Here is a 22,704-nt window from a genome sequence, read left to right as displayed (position 1 = left end):
TGGGAAATCAGGACAGGAGAGAGCAGAGAAATATAAAATAATATAGGTATAAAAAAAAACCAACTGGTGTGGAGGAGGAGGAGGACACGGACAGTCAAGCGTTACTGTCGCCTTCCCCGAAGCCAGAATAATAATAATAACAACAATAAAAAATTCCCAGTTGAGGTGACAATGAAGAGTCTGACAGAATTCCCTTCCCTGGGGGAAAGTAAAAATACAAATGAGGTACCAGTTCCACCCCAAAACCCTGCGTGTGGCCCCAAACAGTCACTGGGGTTTTGTCTCTTGGAAATCAAAAGGCGGGACCAGGATCCCCTGCCTGGGTGGGTTGTTCAGATCCAGTCTCTCCTCCTACCCTGCAAAGAGGGTATTTGTTCAGTGCTCCACGGAGCCTTGGGCAGGTCTCACGTGGTTATCCAGCTTTTTGTTTGGAAAAAGAAAAAATAATTAATAAAATAATAATAATTATATATATTATATACAGTACAATGAAAAACGTCCATGGAAATAAACGGGGCGGCTGGAAAAGATGCTTCAGAAAAAAGGCCAAAATGCAACCAATTCCCAACTCTTCCCCCAAAGTGACGCTTGCTAGTCCTCCAAGACCACAATCTCCACGTTATGGACCTGGTGCTGATGATCCTCCACATCTCCCACCACTTTCTCCTCAGTCCTCAGCTCTGTCTCCAGGATCACAGCTTTACCCTCCGGCTCCTCCGCCTCCGCTTCGGGATCGGGCGCCGGGTCAATCTCTATGATGGTTTGTCCATCATCTGAGGTGCCTTCCACAGCTTGGATGGTGGAGGTGAGCCCAGACTCCATGGCCACCAGTTCCACGGGGTTGACCACAGTTGCCACGTTGGCCAGGTTGCCACTGTCCTGCATGGCTGCCGAGCTGAGCAGCGCCAGGCTGGAGGACGGGTGGAGGGTGACGGTGTCGGAGGAGCTGGTCTTGGAGGAGGACACCACGGTGGCGTAACGGAAGAGCTGGGAGCCAGAAGGCAAGGTGTGAACAGTCACAGGGCTGGAGCCTTGGCTGATGGTGGCCACGGGGATGTTGCCCACAGAGAACTGTTGGCCGACGGGGGCGATGGCGATGGGGGAGATGACGGTGAACTGGGGCTGCTGGATGGGGGTGGAGGGGCTGAGGACGGTGGCGGAGGCCGGGCGCTGCAGGCGGGGTCTCTTGGGGGGCTTGGGAGCACTGACAGGCATCAGCACCACGTTCTGGATGGTTTGGGATTTAGCCTTCTGGTCCTTGGCCAGTTTCTTCTGCTCTTCCAGCTGCCGCTCCAGGTCTACAAAGGAGAAGGGGGAAGCTGCTGGGTTCCACAAACAACCAGTTCAGCCCGTGTCTGCCACAGCAGGGGCCCTGACCTGGGCTGGTGGGAGGTGTCCCTGCCCATGCAGGGGGGTTGGATCTAGATGATCTACAAGGTTTCTTCTAACCCAAGCCACTCGTATGATTTCACTCAAGACCAAACTGCAGTGAAGGAAAGGGCCAGGTTCTCCTGCCACCCACACAGACCTGGGCAATGTTCTGCTCAGCCTGCTCTGGCTGCTGTCAGCACCTGGGTGAGGAGCAGGCAACGCTCTGTACCAATGTGGGGAAGGGGCTGGAGCACCAGTCTGAGCAGGAGCAGCTGAGGGAGCTGGGGGTGTCCAGCCTGGAGACCAGGAGGTGAGAGGAGACCTTCTGGCTCTGCAGCTGCCTGAGGGGAGGTTGGAGCCAGGGGGGTCGGGCTCTGCTCCCAGGGAACAAGGGCTAGAACAAGAGGAAACAGCCCCAAGTTGTGCCAGGGGAGGTTTAGGCTGGACATTGGGAACAACTTCTCCATGGAAAGGGTTGTCAGGCCCTGGCCCAGGCTCCCCAGGGAGGGTGGAGTCCCCATCCCTGGAGGGGTTTCAAAGCTGTGTAGACGTGGTGCTGAGGGACATGGGTCAATGGTGGTCTTGGCAGTGGTGGGTTAGTGATTGGACTTGATGACCTTAAAAGTCTTTTTCAACCAAAACAATTCTAGGATTTGCTATCTCCACTGTCTTTCCCCTAACAAGAAGTTGGGCATTTCTCCTCCCCAAGCAAGACCCACCTAGGAGGAAGGGTGGACAAAGCCCCTCCAGGCAGCAGGAGCTGCTTCCTGAGCTCAGCTGGGTCCCCTCCCAGGAGCCAAACACCTGCCCTGTGACAGGGAGCAGGTCTGCCTGGGTCAACCAAACATCTCCCTCAGCCTTTGTATGAACATTGGAACCAGCCCAGTAACCTCATTTATCCAGGGCAGTGGGGGACTGGGACATCCCAGATAAGAGCAGATCCTACAGGACACGCTGAGGATGGAGCCTCATCCAGCCCTGGGGAATCAGGTTATTGGCTGCAGCTCAGAAGAAGCCAGACACCTGACAGCTCCACACCAGGACAAGGAGACAACTCAGCACCCTGTGCAAGGGGAAGCTCCTTAGGTGGGGCCCAAGCAGCTGCTCCATGTGAGGGGAATTCCACACAAACCCCAGGTGGGAAAGGGATCGGGACGCGTTTGTTTTGTGTGTTGAACAAGAAGCCAAACATGGTTCATCTGTTGAAGGAAAATCATCTCCCAAGAGCAGCAACAGGATGAGCAGCCCTGCTGGGCACTGCCTGTACCTGCCAGTGTGTAGAGGAACTGCTCCTCTCCTTGCTCTGTCTGGTTTTTCCTGTTGTCCAGGACCTTCTTGACTGTGTCCATCAGGCCAAAGGTGTGGGCAACGTTGTTCAGGACTGCAGCATCTGCAAGGGAAGTGGGTGAGGATGGATGCCTGGTCCCACTGGTGGGACACAGGTACTCAAAAAATGCTTGGATTACACCCCAATTTTTCTGCTGCTTTTTTCTGAAACTGCCTCTGCTCTCCCCACCAAGGGCAGACCAAGCTCCTTCTCATGGTTTGACTCAGGATCAGCAATTAAACCAGGCAAGAGATGGTTTTTCCAGGAAAAAGGCTGCACCAGTCTCCACTGACTGGACCTTCACCCAGGATGGTGCTTCAAGGTAAAAATACCATCCTGGCTCAAACCAGGACAATCCTTCATAGAATCATGGAATGGTTTGGGTTGGAAGGGACCTTAAAGATCACCTAGATCCAACCCCCTGCATGGGCAGGGACACCTCCCACCAGCCCAGGCTGCTCCAAGCCCCATCCAACCTGCCCTTCAGCACTGCCAGGGATGGGGCAGCCACAGCTTCCCTGGCCAGCCTGGGCCAGGCTCTCACCACCCTCACACCCAAGAATTTCCTCCTCATGTCCCACCTCAATCTCCCCTCTGCCAGTCTCTGCCCATGCAGGGAGTTGTACCTAGATGATCTTTTAGGTCCCTTCCAACCCAAACCATTCCATGATTCTGTGAGTGCATCCCAAGGGCTGGGAGCTGAGGACAACCTCCCAGTGCCCTCAACAATCTCCCGGGGTCATTTTGTCCAGGGAATGAGGTGACACGTTGTGTCCTTGTGCCCTGCATTGGTGGAACTGAAGGTGCTTCGCAGCTGGGCAGGCTGAGACCACACCCAGACCTGGCTCCACAGCTCAGCTACCAAGCTAACACCTCACCATCCTCACTCACCCCCTTGAAACACTGGGGATGGAGCCTTGTCACTTCTCCTTTTGCCTGCAGCTGCTCTTATGGAGTCCTCTTTCCCCACAGCCAGTGGCTGGAGCTCATAACCTACCTGTCATCTGGAAGGGAGACTGGCCCAACCTCTGCTGGACACCTCTTAGGACTTCTTCTATCTCCTTCTGGATGTTGCACACAACCTCTTCCATCAGCCCCACATCAGCTATTCCTTTCCAGAACATCAGGGTGTCCTCTGGCACAAGGAGAGGGAAGAAGTCAACATGCACAAGCACTTGCCATTTTTCCCCACAAGGCCACCTTTAACCTTTCAGGCAAGAGCAACTTTGCAAAACAACTTCTAATCTGGCCACTGGGGTGGAGATGACAGGCAAAAAGAAAATAAAAAACACAAAAGCCAAATGGACCCAGACAGCAAATCATGTTTTCAAGCAGCATCATGACTCTCAAGGCGACACTTCAAGTCTCTGCAAGATGCAGAGCTTCAAATCTTTGAGGAGACTCTGCCTCAGCTTCTGTACTGATCCTAGGAGGGAACAGACACAGGCAGGAGAGCTGCCAGGCTGCTAACAAGACACTGCTCCCTGGTGGTTTCCATCCAGCTCCAGGCTGGCATTTACATCTTCACAATGAACAACCACAAAATAAGCTCCTCTTTGTAACTAGTAGCAAGTGAGAAGGCTCCAGGGAGACCTTAGAGCACCTTCCAGGGCCTGAAGGGGCTCCAGGAAAGCTGGGGAGGGACTTGGGACAAGGGCAGGGAGGGAGAGGACAAGGGGAATGGATTAAAACTGGAAGAGGGAGATGGAGGTTGGACATGAGGAGGAAATTCTTGGGTGTGAGGGTGGTGAGAGCCTGGCCCAGGTTGCCCAGGGAAGCTGTGGCTGCCCCATCCCTGGCAGTGTTGAAGGGCAGGTTGGATGGGGCTTGGAGCAACCTGGGCTGGTGGGAGGTGTCCCTGCCCATGCAGGGGGTTGGGACTGGCTGATCTTTAAGGTCCCTTCCAACACAAACCATCCCATGAGTCTATGATCTGGGGGATAATCCACCAGCCACAGGGCCAGGGCTGGAGTCCCCTGTTCCTGCTGCAGGTGGGAAGTGCTGGGATAGCCGAGGGGCAGCTCTGCCCTTCCTAAACTCTCCTGATTGTCAGGATTTCAAGTCTCCAGAATGTAACAGGTGAGGAGGGGGGCAGGGAACACCCACCAGGCAGCTTGGAGCTTACCCGAGATCTCCTCCGTGTCCTTCTTCATGCCCTCCTCGGTGGCCATGGTGACAGCAGCTGTCAGGGCCGAGTTCCACTCGATCCCCTCCTCCATGCTCTCCTCTGACAGCGCGATCTGGGTGATGCTCCCTGCCAGAGAGGACACCTCAGCTCCCTCTGCAGCACCCAGAGCACCAGCCCTCCTTCCCTGCTTTGCTTTCCAACCCCCCCTCTCACCCCTCCCAGGCTCTTTCTCACTCCCGTGCTCAGGGTGGTTGTGCCTGGCTCCTTGCAAGCAAATTTGTTAAATCAACTATTGGTGCTTCTCCTTGGAAATGGGGCTGTGAGAGGCTCTGGGGGTTCTGAAGCAAGTGTCCTCCAGCAAGGAAACTGGAGTCCTGGCATAAATGGAGCAGAAAGGGATGAAAATAAAGAAGGGAATGACTAAGGCTCAGCCCAGCCACCCTTGCATCACCAACAGGAGCTCTGCACCCTGGACATGCCCCAGTCTCTCAGGAAACAGGGTCAGGGTCCAAACTGGATTATAGAAGGGACATGGATTCGACTCCATACTCAGTCTCTGGATCAAATCTGGGACCAAGCCAACGTGCAGCCACTCTGAGGTGTTACCATGTGGCCATGGTGCTTTCCAGGAGATTCTCCTTATCCTGTGGACAACTCTGCCACCTCACCCCCCCAGAGCCTTAGAGAAACAACCTGCCCAGCCTAATGATGGCTGCCCACAGGGGCTGTGGAGTCCCCTTCTCTGGAGATATTCTAACCCCCCCCTGGATGCAGCCCTGCGGGACGTGCTAGATGTGGACTAGATGATCTCTAGAGGTCCCTTCCAACCCTGACAATTTGTGATGCAGCGGGGTTGGGAGGAGCCTTCTCCCTCAACCTCAGCAGAGACCACCTTCTGCTCTGAAGCTCTGCAGCACTCCTAACTGGGTCCCTACCATCAGCTGAGGTTGGGGTCTGCACCACGCTCTGCTGCCCCGGCACCGGCGCCCTGGCGCTGCTGATCAGGAGGTCGAACTTGGTGCTCCGGCAGGTGTTGGTGCACACCTTGTCATGCTGGTAGAAGTCAATTTGTCCCGAGTCCATCATCTTCCTGTGCAGGGAGCGGAGGAAAGAGAACTAGGATCAGCTCAAAAATCTCAGCCTGGAGACAAAAGGGAGTATTCCACCCAGGAATGCTACGGCCGCGGGGAAGACGGACCCAGCAGCGCAACGGCCGGTCCAAGGCAACCTCCAGCTTCAGGGACCTTCTGGCTCTGCAGCTGCCTGAGAAGAGGTTGGAGCCAGGGGGGTTGGTCTTTTCTCCCAAGGAACAAGTGATAGGATAAGAGGAAACAGCCTCAAGTTGCACCAGGGGAGGTTTAGATTGGATCTTGGGAACAATTTCTTCATGGAAAGGGCCTGGATGTGGAGTCCCCATCCCTGGAGGGGTTTCAAAGCTGTGTAGATGTGGTGCTGAGGGACATGGGGCAGTGGTGGCCTGGGCAGGGCTGGGTAACCACTTGAACTCATTATTTTAAAGGGCTTTTCCAACCAAAACAATCCCATGATTCACATACTCCAGCCCTGTTCCACCCTCACCATACACCAGGTGCCCTGGGTGAGGCCTTTTCTGCCCAGGATGAGGAATCCTGCCCCTCAGACCAGGGGACCAGGACCTCTGGAAGCTGCTGGCCAGGTCATGCGAGCTTCCCAGATATCTCTTGGAGACTAAAAAGCAGGGAAAGCACCTGCTGGGGATCCTGCAGCTGCAATGAAGCCCTGAGGCTGCACACAGGGGTGAGGGCAGGCAGGTACCTGAGCATGATCCCACCAAGGCGAATGGCTCTCTTCCAGTCCTTCAGGGTGGACTTCCCAGCCAGGTGAACAAAATGCTTTGGGCTGATCAGTTGGTCGTTGAACTGAGAGGGAGATAAGGAAAAGCTCAGGGAACAGGGAACCACGGCTTCCCAAGACTGCACTGGGACCTCCAGCCCACAGCTCATCTCAGCCCCAACTCCCACCCAGAAGGAGGAGCTGCTTCTCAGATCCCTGCCAGTTTTGTCCCCAGTGATTGTAACTCCAGGATAGGAATGTTTGCAGGGATGAGCTGCCAGCCACCAGCAGTCCAACCACACAGCTCTAGCCAAGAGCAGCCCTGAAGGCTTTTGGACAGAACATGAATCAAATTAGCTCCTTCTGTCAACGTGACCAGTCATCTTGGAGACTCCTGTCACATCAAACTGCTGAGCAGGTGGCATCAAGGTGACACAGGGGTTCCCTCGGGCAGCTGCTCTGTCCTGCTGCAGTGACTGAGGCTTCAAACTAAGGGTCAGGGACAGGGCACTCTGGCTGCAGCAGGGCAAGGGACTCAGCACACCCTCAAGTGAGAAAAGGTACCAGCAAGATTTCTCTTCTTGGTGCAACCTCCTCGTCAAGGAGTGACAGGAGTAGAGGGTGAGGACACCAGGGTAAGAGACACAGGAGAAAAGGTCTGGCAAGGCTGGGAGAGCTGGGGCTGCTCAGCTGGAGAGGAGGAGGCTGAGGGGGGATCTGATCAGTGCTGGTCAATATCTACAGGGGGTGTCAGGAGGATGAGCCAGACTCTTCTCTGTGGTGCCCAGTGACAGGACAAGGGGCAATGGGACAAACTGGAACACAGGAGGGTCAAGATAACATGAGGATAAACTTCTTGACTGTGAGGGTACCAGAGCCCTGGGACAGGCTGCCCAGGGAGGCTGTGGAGTCTCCATCCCTGGAGACATTCCCAACCCACCTGGACGTGTTCCTGTGGGATCTACTCTAGGGGATCCTGCTCTAGCAGGGCTTGGACGGGGTGATCTCCAGAGGTCCCTTCCAAGCCCCACCACTCTGTGCCTCTGATCTCAGTCCATTCCCCACTTGCCTTCAGCTCCAAGCCCCTCCTGAAGTGCCAAATGCAGCTCTGCTTTAAGCAGTAACCCAGAGCAGCCCTGAACACGAGGTGGGTGACAGTGACAGGCCTCCTCTCCCTCACCCACAGCTCCCCTGCTTCTACCTGGGCTAGAAACAATTTAAGCAGCAACCACCCAACAGGCTGCACAGACACAGACAAGGTCAAGGACCTGACCCTGAGAGCAGAGGAGGAATCCACAGGGAACACTCCCTTACCTTCACACACTTGACATTAATCCCTGGACAGACAAACTTCTTCCAGAGCAGGATGGCTTTGCTCTCCCCACAGGTGATGGGGTAGGCGATCTCAATGTCCTCGTTCGTTTCGATGGTGCTGGGATCTGAGGGAGGAACAGGGCAAAAATGAAACTTCCACCCAAGAGGCTCAAATCCCACCAGGTGGGAGCTGGAAGCTGGTAGGTGGTGAGACCTGCACTCAGGAAACCGAAAGGACTGATCTGAAGGGGCTCCAGGAAAGCTGGGGAGGGACTTGGGACAAGGGCAGGGAGGGATGGGATGAGGGGGAGGGATTAAAACTGGAAGAGGGAGATGGAGGTTGGAGATGAGGAGGAAATTCTTGGGTGTGAGGGTGGTGAGAGCCTGGCCCAGGTTGCCCAGGGAAGCTGTGGCTGCCCCATCCCTGGCAGTGTTGAAGGGCAGGTTGGATGGGGCTTGGAGCAACCTGGGCTGGTGGGAGGTGTCCCTGCCCATGCAGGGGGTTGGGACTGGATGAGCTTTAAGGTCCCTCCAACCCAAACCATCCCATCATCCTATGATTCTTGCAGCTGTCTCCAGTTCCCAGCTCTAACAGCAACTGGCATCTGCTTTTTAATCTGCTTGTTAGCAGAGCAGCACTGCAGATGGAGCTCATCCCCCAGCAGGTGAGATCAGAAATTCAACATTGTAAGGGGGGGTGTGTCAATGAGAACAATCTTTGTGGAAAGAAACTACTTTAAAACGTGAAGCACAAACATCTCTCAGATTCCCTGCAGCTCTGCTACCTCTTTAGCAGTGATATCAGATCTTGACTGATAATTAATCCTCTTCACACCTAAAGAGGCAACTGCAGGGGCAGAGCCAGAAGGGAGCTGGAGCCTCCAGCCCTGCAGAGGAGGGAATTCTGCCCATGCCAGGTAGGAACTCACCAATCCCTTCTTCCAGCTTGTGGATGGTGTGGGTTTCCACGGCCACCACGGCAGCACTGGCCTCAGAGCCCTCCTGGTAAATCCTGTGGTGAAAAGTGTCCATCCATAAATCCACTCATTCCAACGATGGGAAATTAAGATTCGCAGCGTTAAGTCAAGGATCCATTTGGCTTCCCTCTTGCCTGTCCTCCAGGGATGTGGATTTTGTTTGGTAGTTTCAAGAACAAGGCATTTTTTTTTGTTGTTGTTCAGCACAGACAGAACAGGATCGTAATTCCAAGGACTGGGATGTGCAGAGGTGTTCCCAGCCCTGTCACTGCTCCCTCCGGGCTGCCAGTGCCACCAAAGCAGCCCTGCAGCCCTTCCCTGTGCCTTCCTGACTTGGGAACACCCACCACTGCTACCCAGCACAACAGGGAACAGCTCCACGGCCCAGGATTCCCCTCCCAGCCCTGTGTGACACTGGGAACACAGAGGGAAGAGTCACTGTCAGACCCTGCTCCGGGAATGATGATCAACCTGGATGTATCTTTACATCCTGATGGATCCAGGGTCAAGGTGAAGTGCCTGGTGGCAGCCACCTCGCTGCCAGGGGGAGCACAAAATTCCCTCCAACCTCTCCTTTGCATTTGAGAGGAGGATTTTAGGGGGAAAGCCCGGGTGGGTCTGGGCACAGACCCTCCCATCCAGCAGCTGCAGCGTGGAAACCAGACCCAGCACCACGAGGGAGGAGCTGAGGAGCAGCCCCGTGGCCACCTCCCCCACCTGCCACCTCCCGGGGACACATCCCCACGGGACAATCCCAGTCCTCCAAGAGCCCACGACAGCCACAGGCCCCAAAGCTTTTCTCCCTTTGTACTTCTCCCTCTTCCCACGCCCGCCACAAACCTGGAAAAACGCTGGGACCCCCCCCCCAAAAAAAAACCAAACCCAACAACCCACGGGGAAACCCCCTCCCCCCCCACTTCAGCCACCCCCAGGACACCGCGGGTCCCACCCCACTCACCCCGGCTGGACCGGCTGGAGCTGCAGGATCACTTGGGTTTTGGTGTCCTCCGGGTTCTCCCCTTCGTTCCCGTCGCTTGGCACGACCACCACATCCCCCACCGGGACGCTGACCTCGGCGTTCGCCATCTCTCACATGGGGGGGGGGACACCGAGGGGCTGCGGGGGCAGAGCGGGGCCACGGCCGGGGTCACCATGGCGGGTCCCCTCCCTTCTCCGCCACCAACCACCCCCCTCCCCCCTCCCCAAATCCCGCCGCAGCTCCAGCCGGGACCGGCTCCGGCTCCCCGGAGGGCTCCAGCTTTAAAAAACGTCAGGACACGACAGGGATTTCTCTCCTCCGCCGTCGATCGCGATAGTCGGGAATCTCTCTCATCCCACACGCCAATCCCAAAGGCACATCCCCCCCCAACACACACACACACACCTCCTCATCGCTTCCCAGCCCCTCTCCTGGGCTCCTCTCCCTGGCTCCAGCCCAGCAAACCCGCACGGTGGGTTCTGGCAAAGAGCACGACATTCCAAGATTCCAAGAGGGAGCTTTTCCCCCCCCAGCATCCATCCCGCGGGCAGCGCTTCCAGCCGCCCCGGGGATGCTCCGAGCCCTCTCTCCCTGGGACTGACCCTTCCCACCGCAGAGGGGCTGCGGAGAAGCCGGTATTCCCGGTGCCGGTATTCCCGGTGGCAGCAGATCCTGGCGGGAGGGTCGCTGAGCTCTTCCCGCCCATGGAGAGGAGGGGGTTTTGTTCCCGCTGAGGGGCAGGATCAGCCCCGCGGGGCTTTAAAAGCTCCTGGGAAAGCGCTGGTGTCAGGAAAAGGGGGAATTCTCGGGAGGGGTCGGTGGCCAAACCGGGGGGGGGGGGGACACAAGCGAGGAGCCGGGGGGTCCTGCCCCGCCGGTCACGGTGTGTGGGAGGGGGGGGCAGGTCAGAGACCCCCCCCCCTCCCGGGGCAGCGCTCCCCGGAACCGCGGCTCCCTCGGGATTTCGGGCACGGAGGAGGCCGGGGGGACCCCCCCTCCCCGTTCAGAGGGAGACCCCGGCCCACAGGTCACCGCGGGGGTCAGAGGTCAGCGCCGCCCCTCCCCAAAACCGGGTGGAGGGGGGGGGGGGGTGGCCCGTGATGGGGGGGGGGGGGGGGAGGCGCAGGCCCCCCCGGGCGGGGCGGGGCTGCCCGGGGGAGGGGCGGGGCCTCCCCCCTCCCCACCCACCCCCCCCCCCGGACGGACGCAGCGCCGCCGCGCGTCCCCCCCCCCCCCCCCCCCCCCCGCCGTCCCCCCCCCCCCCGCGGCGCGCGACGTCCGCCCTCGCGGCGGCGGCACGTACGGCGGCGCGCGCTGGGGCGCCCCCGCCCCGCCCCGCCCACCGCGCCGCCGCCGCCGCCGGTTTGTCCGCTCCCGGCTGCCGTAGCGCGGCCGCACTTACCGAGACCGAGCGGCCGAGCCCGGGGGTGAGAGCCGGGGGAGGGAGGGGGGGGGGAGGGGGGGGAAGCGGGGCCGGGCAGCCGCGCGCATGCGCAGCAGCCAGCGCGGCCTCGGCCGCCAGCACTTCCGGCCGCCCGCCGGGAAGGGGCCGCGCTGCCCTCTAGCGGCGGGCGGCGGCAGCGCCGCCCCTCACCCGAGCGGCGGGGGGCGGGGGGAGCGGAGAGCGGGGCCGGCGAGTGGCACCGACATCCCCCCGCGGCCGAGGGGGACCCCCCCCCAAACCCTGAGCGAGCCCCCACGGGCTGCCCGGGAGCTCCCCGCAGTCTCCCCTCGCTCGATTCCCCCCCCGGTTTCCCGGCTGCGCCGCGCCCGCTCGCCCCCCCCTCCGGGGGGCGGTGCCTGTTTGACTGGCAGCGCGTCGGACCAATGGCGGCGCGGGGCGGGGCGGCGGCAGCCAATGGGGCGCGGCGGGGGGCGGGGCGGCGGTCCGGTGGCGGCGGGAGGATGCGGGCGGGCGGCGGGGCGGCCCGGGGGGCCATGGCGCTGGAGCTGCTCCGCCGCTGCCTCCTGCTGGGCCCGCTGGGGCTGCGCCCGGCCGGCGGACAGGACGGTGAGTGCGGGTGGCGGGGGGTCCCCCCGCAGCGGGGTGCGGCGCCGGGAGCACCGCTCCTACCGGCGATCCCGGGGATCCCCCGAACCCGACGGGATGGGCTGTGCTCCGCGTCGGGACCAGGATCGGAAGAGGGACTAGGTCGGAGGCTGAGGCTGGAGCCGGGAGGGGAAGCGGGACTAGGTCCGGGATGGGGACCGGGACGGGACCGGGACGGGCGCCCCTGTGCCCGGTGTCCGTACGGGACGGGCTTCCCGCTGTGTCCGGACCGGGATCAGACCAGGATGGGCTCCTTGGTACCGATCGGGGATGGGTCCCTGCCGTCCTGCTGCCCCGGGACCAATCCGAGACAGACTTCCCGCTGTCTCCGGACCGGGATCGGACCAGGACGGGCTCCCGCTGCCGGTCCGGAGCGCGGCCCCGCTGTCATGCTCCGGTACCGGCCGGGACGGGCTCCCCGCTGCCTCCACTACCCCCGTCCCGCACCCGCAGCCCCCGCCACGCTCCCCGTTTCCCACCCTGCTCCTCATGCCAGGTCCCGGGTGTCCCGGCAGTCCCTGGATTGGCTCCATCCCATCCGCAGGGATTTCCCTGGGAACCCCTAATCCCCAGGGGCCCCGAGTCTGCCCCGGTGTAAGAGGATCACCGGGGCTTACGCTGAACAGACGGGAGAGCCAGGCAGCCAGCCCGGACGTGCCGTGGACACTGGCAGGATGGCTCCGGGGGGGAATTTGCACCCACCGGGATCCGGGAAGGCTCTGAAGGAAACGTTCAGCCAAGCCTCATCCCAAAGACACGGTTATTCCCGGCACTGCTCGTCCCCAACTCATCCAGGAGCGAGGGGACAAGGACGGGACATCCCAAGCATCGCTCCCAGCGAGGGGAAACTGAGGCACGAGCAGGGTCGCTGGTGGCAGCAGAAACCCCCCACGTTCCCTGTGTGTGATTTGGGAGATAACCCGCAGCGGGTTCCCCCCGGATCCCAAACCCTCCCTGGAGGCCGGGAAGCATTCCCGGGGCTGGGCAGGGCGGGAGGGAGCGCGCCAGGCTCTTCCCGGAGCATCGCCCTGTTGTGTCTTCCCTGCATCCTGTGAGAAAACAAACAAATCCCTGGCAGGGATGGCCCAGCCACTGCTTCGCCCTCACCCGGCACAAATCCGCTTTTCCCAGTTTTTGGCAGATCCCCAGTCCTCCCCCCCCCCCCCGCCCCCCACTTCCCCTCCCGTGGCTCTTCCCTCATCATTCCAGCCCCCTCGGTTGCATCTTCAGAGCCAAACCTCTTGGCTTCTCTCTGGCCTGGCATGTGCCAGTCACACTCGGGATGCTTTTCCCCAGGATTTCCTTTCCTGGGATGTTTATGGGGCCCCCCAGTCTCTTGGTTGTGTAGTTGGAGCTGGGGGTGGGGGGTGTCCAGCCAGGACCCCCCACCTTGGGTGCACATGTCCTGGCCAGAGAGGGTTTTCCATGCAGATCCTCATGGCTCCAACCTTCCCTGTTGGAAACTTCCCCCCCCCCCCCAAATCCCTCCCCCTCCCAGCACAGCAGCCCCTCTGGGATCCACTTCCCCAGCACCCCCAGTGCCCCCCTCCCCAAATGGCCTGATCCTGGATCCTTCCCAGCTCTGCCCTCACTGGTGTCGCTGCCCAACCAGGCAGGGAAATCAGGAATTCACAGGATAAAACACCCCCTGGGTTTGGCTGCCAGCCCTTCCTGCCGACTGGCCAGGAGTGGGCTCCGTGGGAGGGGAGATGGGGGGGGGGGGGGGCCTGGCATTTTCCACCTCCACACCCCCCCCCCCCCTTTTTTTATTTTCATCCCAGCAGGATTTTCCCCCCTGCTTTGTGCCGTCTCCCGGCGACGGCGCGGGCAGCCGAGGCTGTGCCCACCCTCCCTTTTCTTTCCCATCATCTGGGATGATCCTTGGCAGGAGCAGCAGCTTTTTGGGGATGCAGAGGGTGGGGGGGGGGTGGGGAGGTGGGCTCAGATGAATGTTGGACCCCCCCTCAAGCTCCCCCCCCCAACACTCTTTCCCTACGCTCCGATCCTGCCCCAGCTCCTCCAGAATTCCCCAGCACTGGGTACTTCCAATGCAAATTTCCAGGATATTCCCTCCAGTCTGGAGAAAAGCCCCTCTTGTGGTGGGGGCTGGAGTTTCCCTGGGGGAGGGAGCAATGGGGATTGCCCAAGGTTATCCTCAAGGTCAAGGCTGAGGGTTCCTGGGTGCTGTACACCCCCATGGCCAAGGTGTGTGTGTGTCAGGGGTGATGTTTCCTCCTTCCAACCTTTTGTAGCCCCCAAAATCGAGGTCCCCATCTCCTGGGGGGGTGCAGAGGAGCTGAAGGTGCAGGTCTGCACTGGGGGGAACTGAGGCAGCTTCATCCTTGGGACCCCCAGGGACTGTCCCTGGGGGGGGGAGGACGACACACACAGCCAGAAGAGCCACAAAAATGATGTTTCAAACACAGAAAATATTGGAGGGGGGGAGGGTGTTTCAGGTACCCACAGGGTGTTCTGGGAGGGTGTGTGGGGGGGGGGTGTGTCAAAGCGGGGAAACTGAGGCAGGGAGCAGCCTGGCTGAGCACACATTCCCCTTCACCCCAACCCCCTTCCCCCTGCCTCGGGTCTCTCCTCAGGGGACGGCTGTGGCCACACGCTGCTGACACCCCAGAGTGGCACCCTCAGCTCCAAGAACTACCCGGGCACTTACCCCAACCACACGGCCTGTCGCTGGCACCTGCAGACCCCCCCGGGGACATCCCTCCTCCTGGCCTTTGGGGACATCGACCTGGAGCCCTCGGAGAGCTGCACACGCAGCTCCCTGCTGCTGGCTGACCCCCGGGCTGGCACTGCCTATGGTAATGGGGTCCCCGGGGGAAACTGAGGCAGCTGAGGGGCTTGGGGAGTGGGGGGGGATCCCTTTATGGAAAGTCCTGGATGAGGAGAAGGTGTATGTGGGGGGGAAAATCTGGGGGGTTTTTGCTGGTTTCATCATGGGGAGGGGGGGTTTCAGGAGGGGGGGTACCCGAGGAGGTGGGTATTCAAGGAAGGGGGTATCCAAGGAGGGGGTACCCAAGGAAGGGGGTATTCAAGGAAGGGGGTATCCGAGGAAGGGGGTACCCAAGGAGGTGGGTATCCAAAGAGGGGGTACCCAAGGAAGGGGGTATTCAAGGAAGGGGGTATCCGAGGAAGGGGGTACCCAAGGAGGTGGGTATCCAAAGAGGGGGTACCCAAGGAAGGGGTTATGTGAGGACAGGGATCTCCAAGGAAGAGGATATTTGAGGAGGGGGTTATCCATTGAGGGGGATACCTGATAGTTGAGGAGGGGGATACCCAAGGATGGGGGTACCCAAAGAGAGGGATGTCCAAGGAGGGGGGTACCTGAGGAAGGGGATATCTGAGGAGGGAGTTATCCAAGGAGGGCAATAACCAAGGCCAGGGGGGGCTGAGGATGGGGGTATCCAAGGGGAAGGGGTTATTTGGGGAGGGGGCTGTTGCCAAGCCGGGGGGTGACCACCCAGCTGGGACCAGATGCAGCTGCCGATTAGTTAATTCCTCCCACTCATTCGCTGCCCAAACGCTTCCAGGATTTTTCCCGGAGAGGTTTAACGGGATTTGACAGCGGCGGGGGCCGGGGGAGGGGTCTTGGGAGGGAGGGGGGAGGAAGCACCAGAGCTGGGGTGCGATGGGTGGGATGAGGGAGCAGCCCCGAGGCCCCGTGAGTGGGGGGGGTGGAGATGGGTGGAAAGGAGCCAGTTTGGATCCAGCACTGCTCCCGGGATGGGGATTTTTCCCTGTTTTCCAGAACTCTTCCAGGCTGGTGGCCTTGGGGGGGGCGGAGGGGGGGGTGGGGGGGGCTGCCAGCCCGTGAGGTCCCCGCTCTCTGTCCCTTCTGCTGCGGCCTCGGGGACACGTTTGTCCCCATCTCCCAAGACCCTCCTGGTGCAGGCTGAGGGGTGTTGGAGGAAGGCAGGAAAAGGGGGGGTGGGGGGGTTTGAAGACACCTCCTGGATGATGTTCCCAGGGGGGGCTGGTGGAGAGGGCAGGGAACCCGCAGCGTTTCATCATGGGGAGGGGGGAGCCTTGGCGGGGGCCGGGCTGGGGTCCCTGCCCCCCCCCCCCGCCCCCTGCCCCCAGGCTGACGCCGGCCCTTGAGAGGACCCAGATGTTTTTCGGGAAGCAGCCGGAGGTTTTGGGCTCTGTCCCGCTGACTCAGCCCCTGGCTCTGGCGTCCGGCCTCGTCCTGCTTGGGGACGTGCCCGGCTCCCCCGGGGGGGTTGGCAGCTTCAAGCCCTCCCGGCACCCCGGGGGTCTCCGGTGCCACCGGTTGGGTGAGCACCCAACCGGACGTGGCAATCTGCATCTCATCTGCATCTCATTTGCAGAGCCCTGGCACACAGACACACACAGACACACACACACACAACCCCCCCCCCCCTCCCGGGCTCAGCCTCACGTTAAATAATGACCCAGGCAGGGTAAGGGTGGGGAAACTGAGGCACGACACCACCCTGCTGGGGGGGGGGGGGGGTGGTTTCACTGCCAGCAGCGGGGGGACACGGGGGGACACAACTCCCTGTCCCCAGGGCCATCCTGGCATTTGCTCAAAGCATCTCTGGGGGTCCCGAGGCCCCAGTGACAGACACCAGATGGGGGGGGGTTGAGGGGTGATGGCAGTGTGGGGGGTTGGGGCCACCTCTTGTCCCCAGGTGGGACCAGGGATGTCCCCAAGGAGCTCCTCTGCCCGCTAAGCCAAAGCTTTAATCAGGGAGATGGAGATTGCAAATTAATTTGGATTAATGGGGGGGGATTTAGGAAGCAGCTTCGGCAGCACCTGTGAGAGGGGGTTTGGGGAGGGGACAGGGACACAGCCCTTGTTTTGGGGTCCTGCAGGGCCAGCCCTGGCAGTGGGGGGGACACGGTGGCTGGTCCCTGATAAGGGCTGGTGGCCACTCATGCCATGCCAGCCGTGGTGGAAGGAGGAGGTCCTGGAGGAAGCATTTCTGGGGAGCAGTGGGGGGGTCCCTGCCCGGCCAGGAGCTCATCTGTCCCTGCCTGGGGACATGGGGACATCTCTGGTACCCCTCGGTGCTGCTTGTGGCTGTGGGCGGACAGGGTGAGGTGCAGGGGGCTGTTCCCCAGGTCCCCCCATAGCATGGATGTGACCACCTAGGGGATGGGTCCACCCTGGGGTTGGGACCACCCTGGCCATGGGACCACCCTCAGGGTAGGACCACCCTGGGGTTGGGACCACCCTGGCCATGGGACCACCCTCAGGATAGGACCACCCTGGGGTTGGAACCACCCTGGGCATGGGACCACCCTAGTCATGTGACCACCCTCAGGATAGGACCACCCCCAGGATAGGACCACCCTGCATGGGACCACTGTAAGCACAGCCCAAATGCCTAAGCCCCCCTGGCTCTGGTGAGGGCTGAGGCAGGGGAGGTGACATCCTGGGGTCCAGGTCCCCCAGCGCCCCCCAGTGGCCTCCATGTGTCCGTCCCTGCCGGCAGGACCCTACTGCAGGAACACCGTCCCCACCACCCCGCTCCTGGGGACAAACTCCAGCACTATGACCGTCCTGTTCAACAGCACCAGCCACCGCTCGGGACGAGGCCTCCTCCTCTCCTATGCCACCTCGGAGCACCCAGGTAGGGGACCCCATCCCCAGAGATGCCCCCTGGGCTGTGTCTCAGAGGGGCACGGCCAGAGACGGGGAGAGGGGCTGACCCCAGGGTGGGCTCCCATCACCTCAGACTCCCCAAAACCCCATGTTCTCCCTGGCTGAGGGCAAACATGGGGGTCCCTCAGGCCACCCAGCCAGCTGGGACATCCCCCCCAGCACCCTGGACCCCCACCCAGGTCAGCTGGGACCCTGATACCAGGCAGAGCCACAGGCGTGGGGCAGATGGGGACCGAGGGGGCATCCCTTGCTCTCCCCTGGGGTGCAGGTGGGTGCTTTTGGGTGGGTGAGGGTCCCTCACCCGAGGGTGTCCCTGCCTTGCAGACCTGGTCTCCTGCCTGGTTCGAGGCACCCACTACACCCAGGAGCACGTCAGGTGAGTGGCCAGGGGGTGTGAGTGGTCCCTCCTTTGGTGTGTCCCCCCCAGCATCGCTGCTGGTCCCCATCAGCCCTGGCTTGGTCTCCATCATCATCCCGAGCTCCATCCCCATCCCTCTCCTGGGTGCTGGAGCTGTGCTCACCCCAGGGGTTTTGGGGTGTAGCCGTGGTGGGATGGGGCACAAAGCAGAGGGGATTTGGGTGGGAGGGAGCCCTGACCCCCCCCCCCTCCTCACCATGTGTTCCAGCGTGTACTGCCCCGCGGGCTGCAAGGACATCGATGGGGACATCTGGGGTAACCCCAGCCAGGGCTACCGGGATGTAAGTGCAGAGCTCACCCCCGTGGGGCACCCATGGGTGCAGCCCTGGCCCCCGGGGGGGGCTGCTCTCACCCCTTCCCCTGCTCCCCACAGACCTCAGTGCTGTGCAAGGCGGCCGTGCACGCCGGGGTGATCGCTGACGAGCTGGGGGGACAGGTCACCCTGTCCCGGGAGAAGGGGATCACGCTCTACGAGTCGGCCTTTGCCAACGGGCTCCACTCCAAAAGGTGGGTGAGGGGGGGCTGGGGACCCCGGCTGCACCCCACCCCCAGCTGGGGGAACCCCTCCACGCTGACACTGAGGACCTTGATTTTCGAGCCCCCCACCCCGGATTTGTTCCCCTTTCCCCCTCATCTGATGCCCCCCCCCCCCACTTTCCTCCTCTCAGGGGATCCCTCTCGGAGAAGCGGCTCATTTTCCACAAAGGTATTTTTCCCCCACCCCCATTTTTCCCCAATTCACCCATGATTTTGGCTGCCAGACCCGGTGCCACCCCCCACCCTGTGCCCAGCTGGAGGGTCCTGAGCTCCCAGCCTGCTGTGTCCCGTTGCCAGCCTGTGGCGACGTGCTGGAGGTGGCCACCTTCAACGCCTCGTCCTGGTGGCACGAGGTGGATGCTCTGGGCCAGGACCGAGCCTGGCTGGCCCAACGGGCCTCGCTTGGCACCGCCGGCCACTCCTGGGCTGCTGAACCTGGATCCCAGGCTGCCTGGTTGGAGCTGGACCTGGGCACCCGCAGGAATGTCACGGGTGAGTGTCAGCCAGCAGACCCCATCCCTGTCCCCTGACCACTGTCACCCTCATGGTGCCAGCCTCACTCACCCCCCCCAAAAACGTCCTGGAGGAGCTGCAGCCCCCCCCATAACACCCAGAAGGAAACTGGAGCTCCTTGTATGGGTTGACATGGGTGTGTAGTGAGAGGACAAGGAGGGATGGATTAAAACTGGCAGAGGGGAGATGGAGGTTGGACATGAGGAGGAAATTCTTGGGTGTGAGGGTGGTGAGAGCCTGGCCCAGGCTGCCCAGGGAAGCTGTGGCTGCCCCATCCCTGGCAGTGTTGAAGGGCAGGTTGGATGGGGCTTGGAGCAGCCTGGGCTGGTGGGAGGTGTCCCTGCCCATGCAGGGGGTTGGGACTGGGTGATCTTTAAGGTCCTTTCCAACCCAAACCATCCTATGATTTTATGACTGTACTGTGGTTATACTGGTGCAAAATGGGATGCAGCCAGCAGCCTGGCTGTCCCCCTTATCTTGTCCCTGCTGTCTCAGTGTGTGTGTCCCCCCCCCCTCATCTGCAGCCGTTTCTGGGATGAACAAGTTAATATTATGCTCTTGCATCTGGTGCCAGCCAGGGCCTTTTGTTGGGCCGGAGGCAGCCGGGGCGGGGGCTTTGTGTGACAGCAGGGCCGGGAAAATGGGGACATTGTCCGGCTGGAGGCTGGAGGAGGGAGGAATGCAGGGCTGGCAGCAGGGGCCGGAGGTTATCAGCTCCCAGGGGGCAGAGTTGGGGGGGGGTCTGGCACTTGAATGTGACACCCAAACCCCCTCCCAGGGTTGGAGGAAACCCCCAGAACCCCCCTCCAAAGGGGAGTGACGTCCTGCCTCCTTTGTCCCCCCCCTCCCCAGGGATGGGGTTATTCCAGCTGGGAAATCTCTGCCCTGTGTATGATGGGGCACGGGGTGGCCCCCCCCCAGCCCTGCCCTGTACCCCCCCCAGCTGACAGCAGGGCCACCCCCAAACACCAACAGGCATCATCACCAAGGGCTCCTCAGAGCAGCACGACTACTACGTGACGTCCTACCGGGTCTCCTCCAGCCGTGACGGGAAGAACTGGAGACCCTACAGAGGCAGCGGTGGCCAGGAGGACAAGGTGGGCATTGGGGGGGGGACAATAAGGGGGGAGGAGGGGGCTGCAGACCCTGCGTCCACAGACACGTGGCCACCAGCACCTTCCTTGCCTCTCTGGCAGGTCTTTGCAGGCAATGCCGACAGCCTCGGGGAGGTCTCCAACGCCTTCTTCCCCCCCATCGTCGCCCGTTACGTCCGTGTCACCCCCCAGAGCTGGCACCAGCAGGTGGCCTTGAAGGTGGCCCTGGTGGGCTGCCAGTTGGCACGGGTCCGGGCACCCCGGCCCTACGGTGAGCCCCCTCCACAGGAGTTGTCTCCACCCTACACCCCAAACCTCCCCCACGTTTCCCCATCTCCTGGGTGGTGATCCCATGCTCACTGTCCCCACCCTGCCCCGCAGTGCCCAGTGTCCCCAAGGAGGTCCCTGTCCCCACCAGCCACCCCACCAGCCACACGCTCATCCCTGGCGTCGCCCTGGACCCGGAGAAGGCAGGTGGGTGCCTTGGGGGGGCTGTGGTGCTCCAGGCACCAATGGACCCACTTGGACTTTAAAGTATCCTGAAGATTCTCCTTCTCTGGAGGAGCCCTGGGTGGGCTCCTGTCACCCGTGGGTGCAGAGGGGTGGGATGGGGCACCCAGAGGCTGATGTTGCCCTCCCTGCCCAGGCTCCACGTTGCTGGTGATGCTGCTCATCGGTGGCTTCGTGCTCTTCTGCTCCATCCTCCTGCTGCTGGTTTTCCTCTGCCGCAGGAAGAGGTGGGTCCCAGCCTGCCTCCCACTTCACCCCCGGGGACCTGGCATCCCATCCCCAAACGTGGTGGCTCCATTTGGCTGCTCACGAGGGGGTGAGGAGGTGGGTGGTGGTGGTGGTGGTGGCCACAGGGGGGCTGGGACCCCTCATCCCCATCTTGCTCTCCCCTTGGCAGGAAGCCAGCAGCAGAGCTGAACTGTGGGATCACAAAAGGTAAAAAGGTCCCAAAAACCCCTCCCTGGGGTCCTGCTGCGCCCCCAGCTGTCCCACCCCCAGGGGCACTGGTCACCAAGGGTTGGCATGTGACAACTGGGGCTTTTTGCTCTCTGCTCAGGGTACCCCAAAGTGCAGTCCAGCCCAGTGTGCTCCCTGCAGAGCCTGCCACCCCCCGGCTCCACGCTGGCCTCCTTCCCCTCGGCAGCCACACCAGGGGAGCTCAGCCTGACCCTTTCACCAGGTAACGGGGACACTGAGCCAGGGCTGGGTCTGCCCTGCTGCACCCTGGGAACACACTGGGGTGCCCTTCTCCCCCCAGGCATCACTCTGGCCCGGACCCTGTCCTGCATCATGCTCCTGTGACCCTGGCAGGGATTATTCTTATTCTTCTCCTTCCTTCTCCTCCTTCCGTCTCCTCCTTCTCCTTCTTGTTCTTCTTATTATTTTTATTCCACCTCAAACACAGGCATGGGCATTGGAGGTGGCAGCAGGGAAGGACGTGCCCTTCCCTGTGGGATGGGTGTCCTATTCCCATGGGGTGTGTGTCCCTATGGGGTGTGTGTCCTGTCCCCATGGGGTGTGTGTCCTGTCCCCATGGGGTCTGTGTCCCTATGGGGTGTGTGTCCTGTCCCCATGGGGTGTGTGTCCTGTCCCTATGGGGTGTGTGTCCTGTCCCCATGGGGTGTGTCCCACCCCAGCTGGGTTTTATCCCACACCTCCCCTCCTTTTCCCAGCCCTGTACTGCCCAGATGTGCCCACCCCGGGTGCCCCCCAAGCCCACCCCCATCAGCACCGTGCCCCCCTCACTGCTGGGGGGACACCAGTGGGGGCTCCCCAGCTCAGAGCCCCACGTCCCCCTTGCAGAGTACGCCGAGCCAGACCTGCTGCAGCTGAGCCCCAGCAGCCAGACGGGCCCCTCCACCTTCAAACCCTTCCCAGACGAGGGGTACACGTTGCCACTGGTCACGAGCCACTACGACGTGCCGGGGAGATACCACGAGTACGCGGAGCCGCTGCCGCCCGAGCCCGAATACGCCACCCCCTTCAGCGAGCCCGAGCCCCCCGGCCCCCGCCGCAGCCCCGCTGGGGTCCCCGGGCTCCCCAGCACCCCGCTGGGCTACGATGCACCCACCCTCAGGCCTGGGGAGCTGCCCACCCGGGAAGCCCCTCCCTGGGGGCCCGGCGGGGAGAGGACTGCCAGCCCCCCCGGGGATGTCCCCTCTCCCGAGGGGTCCCGCTTGCAGCTGGGGGACTGTTCCCTCTCACACGTCTACCACGAAGCCCTGTGAGGAGGGGGAGCCCGGCTGCCCAGGGGGAAAGCTGCTCTTCAGGTGTGAGCCTGCCCCAGAAGATCTTTTTTTTAAGAACAATCCTATTTAAATACATATATATATATATCTATCTTCTACACTTGGGTCCCAACAGCCCCAGGCAATGCTCCAGGCTTGGGGAAGAGCAGCTGGAAAGCTGCAAAGAGGAGAAGGACCTCGGGGTGTTGGTTGACAGAGGGTGAATGTGAGCCAGTGTGTGTGCCCAGGTGGCCGAGAAGGCCACCAGCATCCTGGCTGGTGTCAGGAGCAGGGTGGGCAGCA

The 22,704-nt window shown here is 61.4% G+C and overlaps 2 protein-coding genes across 6 annotated transcripts; one reads left to right on the top strand and one right to left on the bottom strand.

The window, feature by feature from the left end:
• Positions 1 to 447: 447 nt before the first annotated feature.
• Positions 448 to 12,677, bottom strand: GMEB1 (glucocorticoid modulatory element binding protein 1). 5 transcript variants are annotated; one of them, XM_051637830.1, is made up of 11 exons: positions 11,311 to 11,351; positions 10,511 to 10,677; positions 9,888 to 10,045; positions 8,882 to 8,964; positions 7,953 to 8,077; positions 6,621 to 6,724; positions 5,762 to 5,916; positions 4,824 to 4,952; positions 3,696 to 3,833; positions 2,639 to 2,761; positions 448 to 1,298 (listed from the first exon to the last, which is right to left on the bottom strand). In XM_051637830.1, the coding sequence occupies exons 3-11, from the start codon at positions 10,013 to 10,015 to the stop codon at positions 592 to 594; spliced, it is 1,692 nt and encodes a 563-aa protein (XP_051493790.1). In that variant the 5' UTR covers positions 10,016 to 10,045; positions 10,511 to 10,677; positions 11,311 to 11,351; the 3' UTR covers positions 448 to 591. The 5 variants fall into 5 exon arrangements, with proteins under 5 accessions (XP_051493790.1, XP_051493792.1, XP_051493791.1 ...); XM_051637832.1 differs by lacking the exons at positions 10,511 to 10,677; positions 11,311 to 11,351 and adding an exon at positions 12,661 to 12,677; XM_051637831.1 differs by lacking the exon at positions 10,511 to 10,677 and having other exon boundaries at positions 11,311 to 11,359.
• On the top strand, positions 11,809 to 22,510 carry LOC127393084 (discoidin, CUB and LCCL domain-containing protein 1-like). Its single transcript, XM_051637814.1, has 15 exons — positions 11,809 to 11,919; positions 14,553 to 14,774; positions 17,433 to 17,570; positions 17,927 to 17,978; positions 18,229 to 18,301; positions 18,394 to 18,527; positions 18,689 to 18,726; positions 18,855 to 19,049; positions 20,046 to 20,167; positions 20,267 to 20,435; positions 20,546 to 20,638; positions 20,811 to 20,901; positions 21,072 to 21,109; positions 21,231 to 21,353; positions 21,977 to 22,510. Exons 1-15 carry the CDS (start codon positions 11,814 to 11,816, stop codon positions 22,399 to 22,401), a joined length of 2,019 nt encoding a protein of 672 aa, XP_051493774.1. The 5' UTR covers positions 11,809 to 11,813; the 3' UTR covers positions 22,402 to 22,510.
• The last annotated feature ends 194 nt before the right edge of the window (positions 22,511 to 22,704 follow it).

This window comes from Apus apus, chromosome 21, assembly GCF_020740795.1.
Source record: "Apus apus isolate bApuApu2 chromosome 21, bApuApu2.pri.cur, whole genome shotgun sequence".
Classification (NCBI taxonomy): Eukaryota; Metazoa; Chordata; class Aves; order Apodiformes; family Apodidae; genus Apus; species Apus apus.
This window is presented reverse-complemented; position numbering and strand designations above follow the sequence as displayed.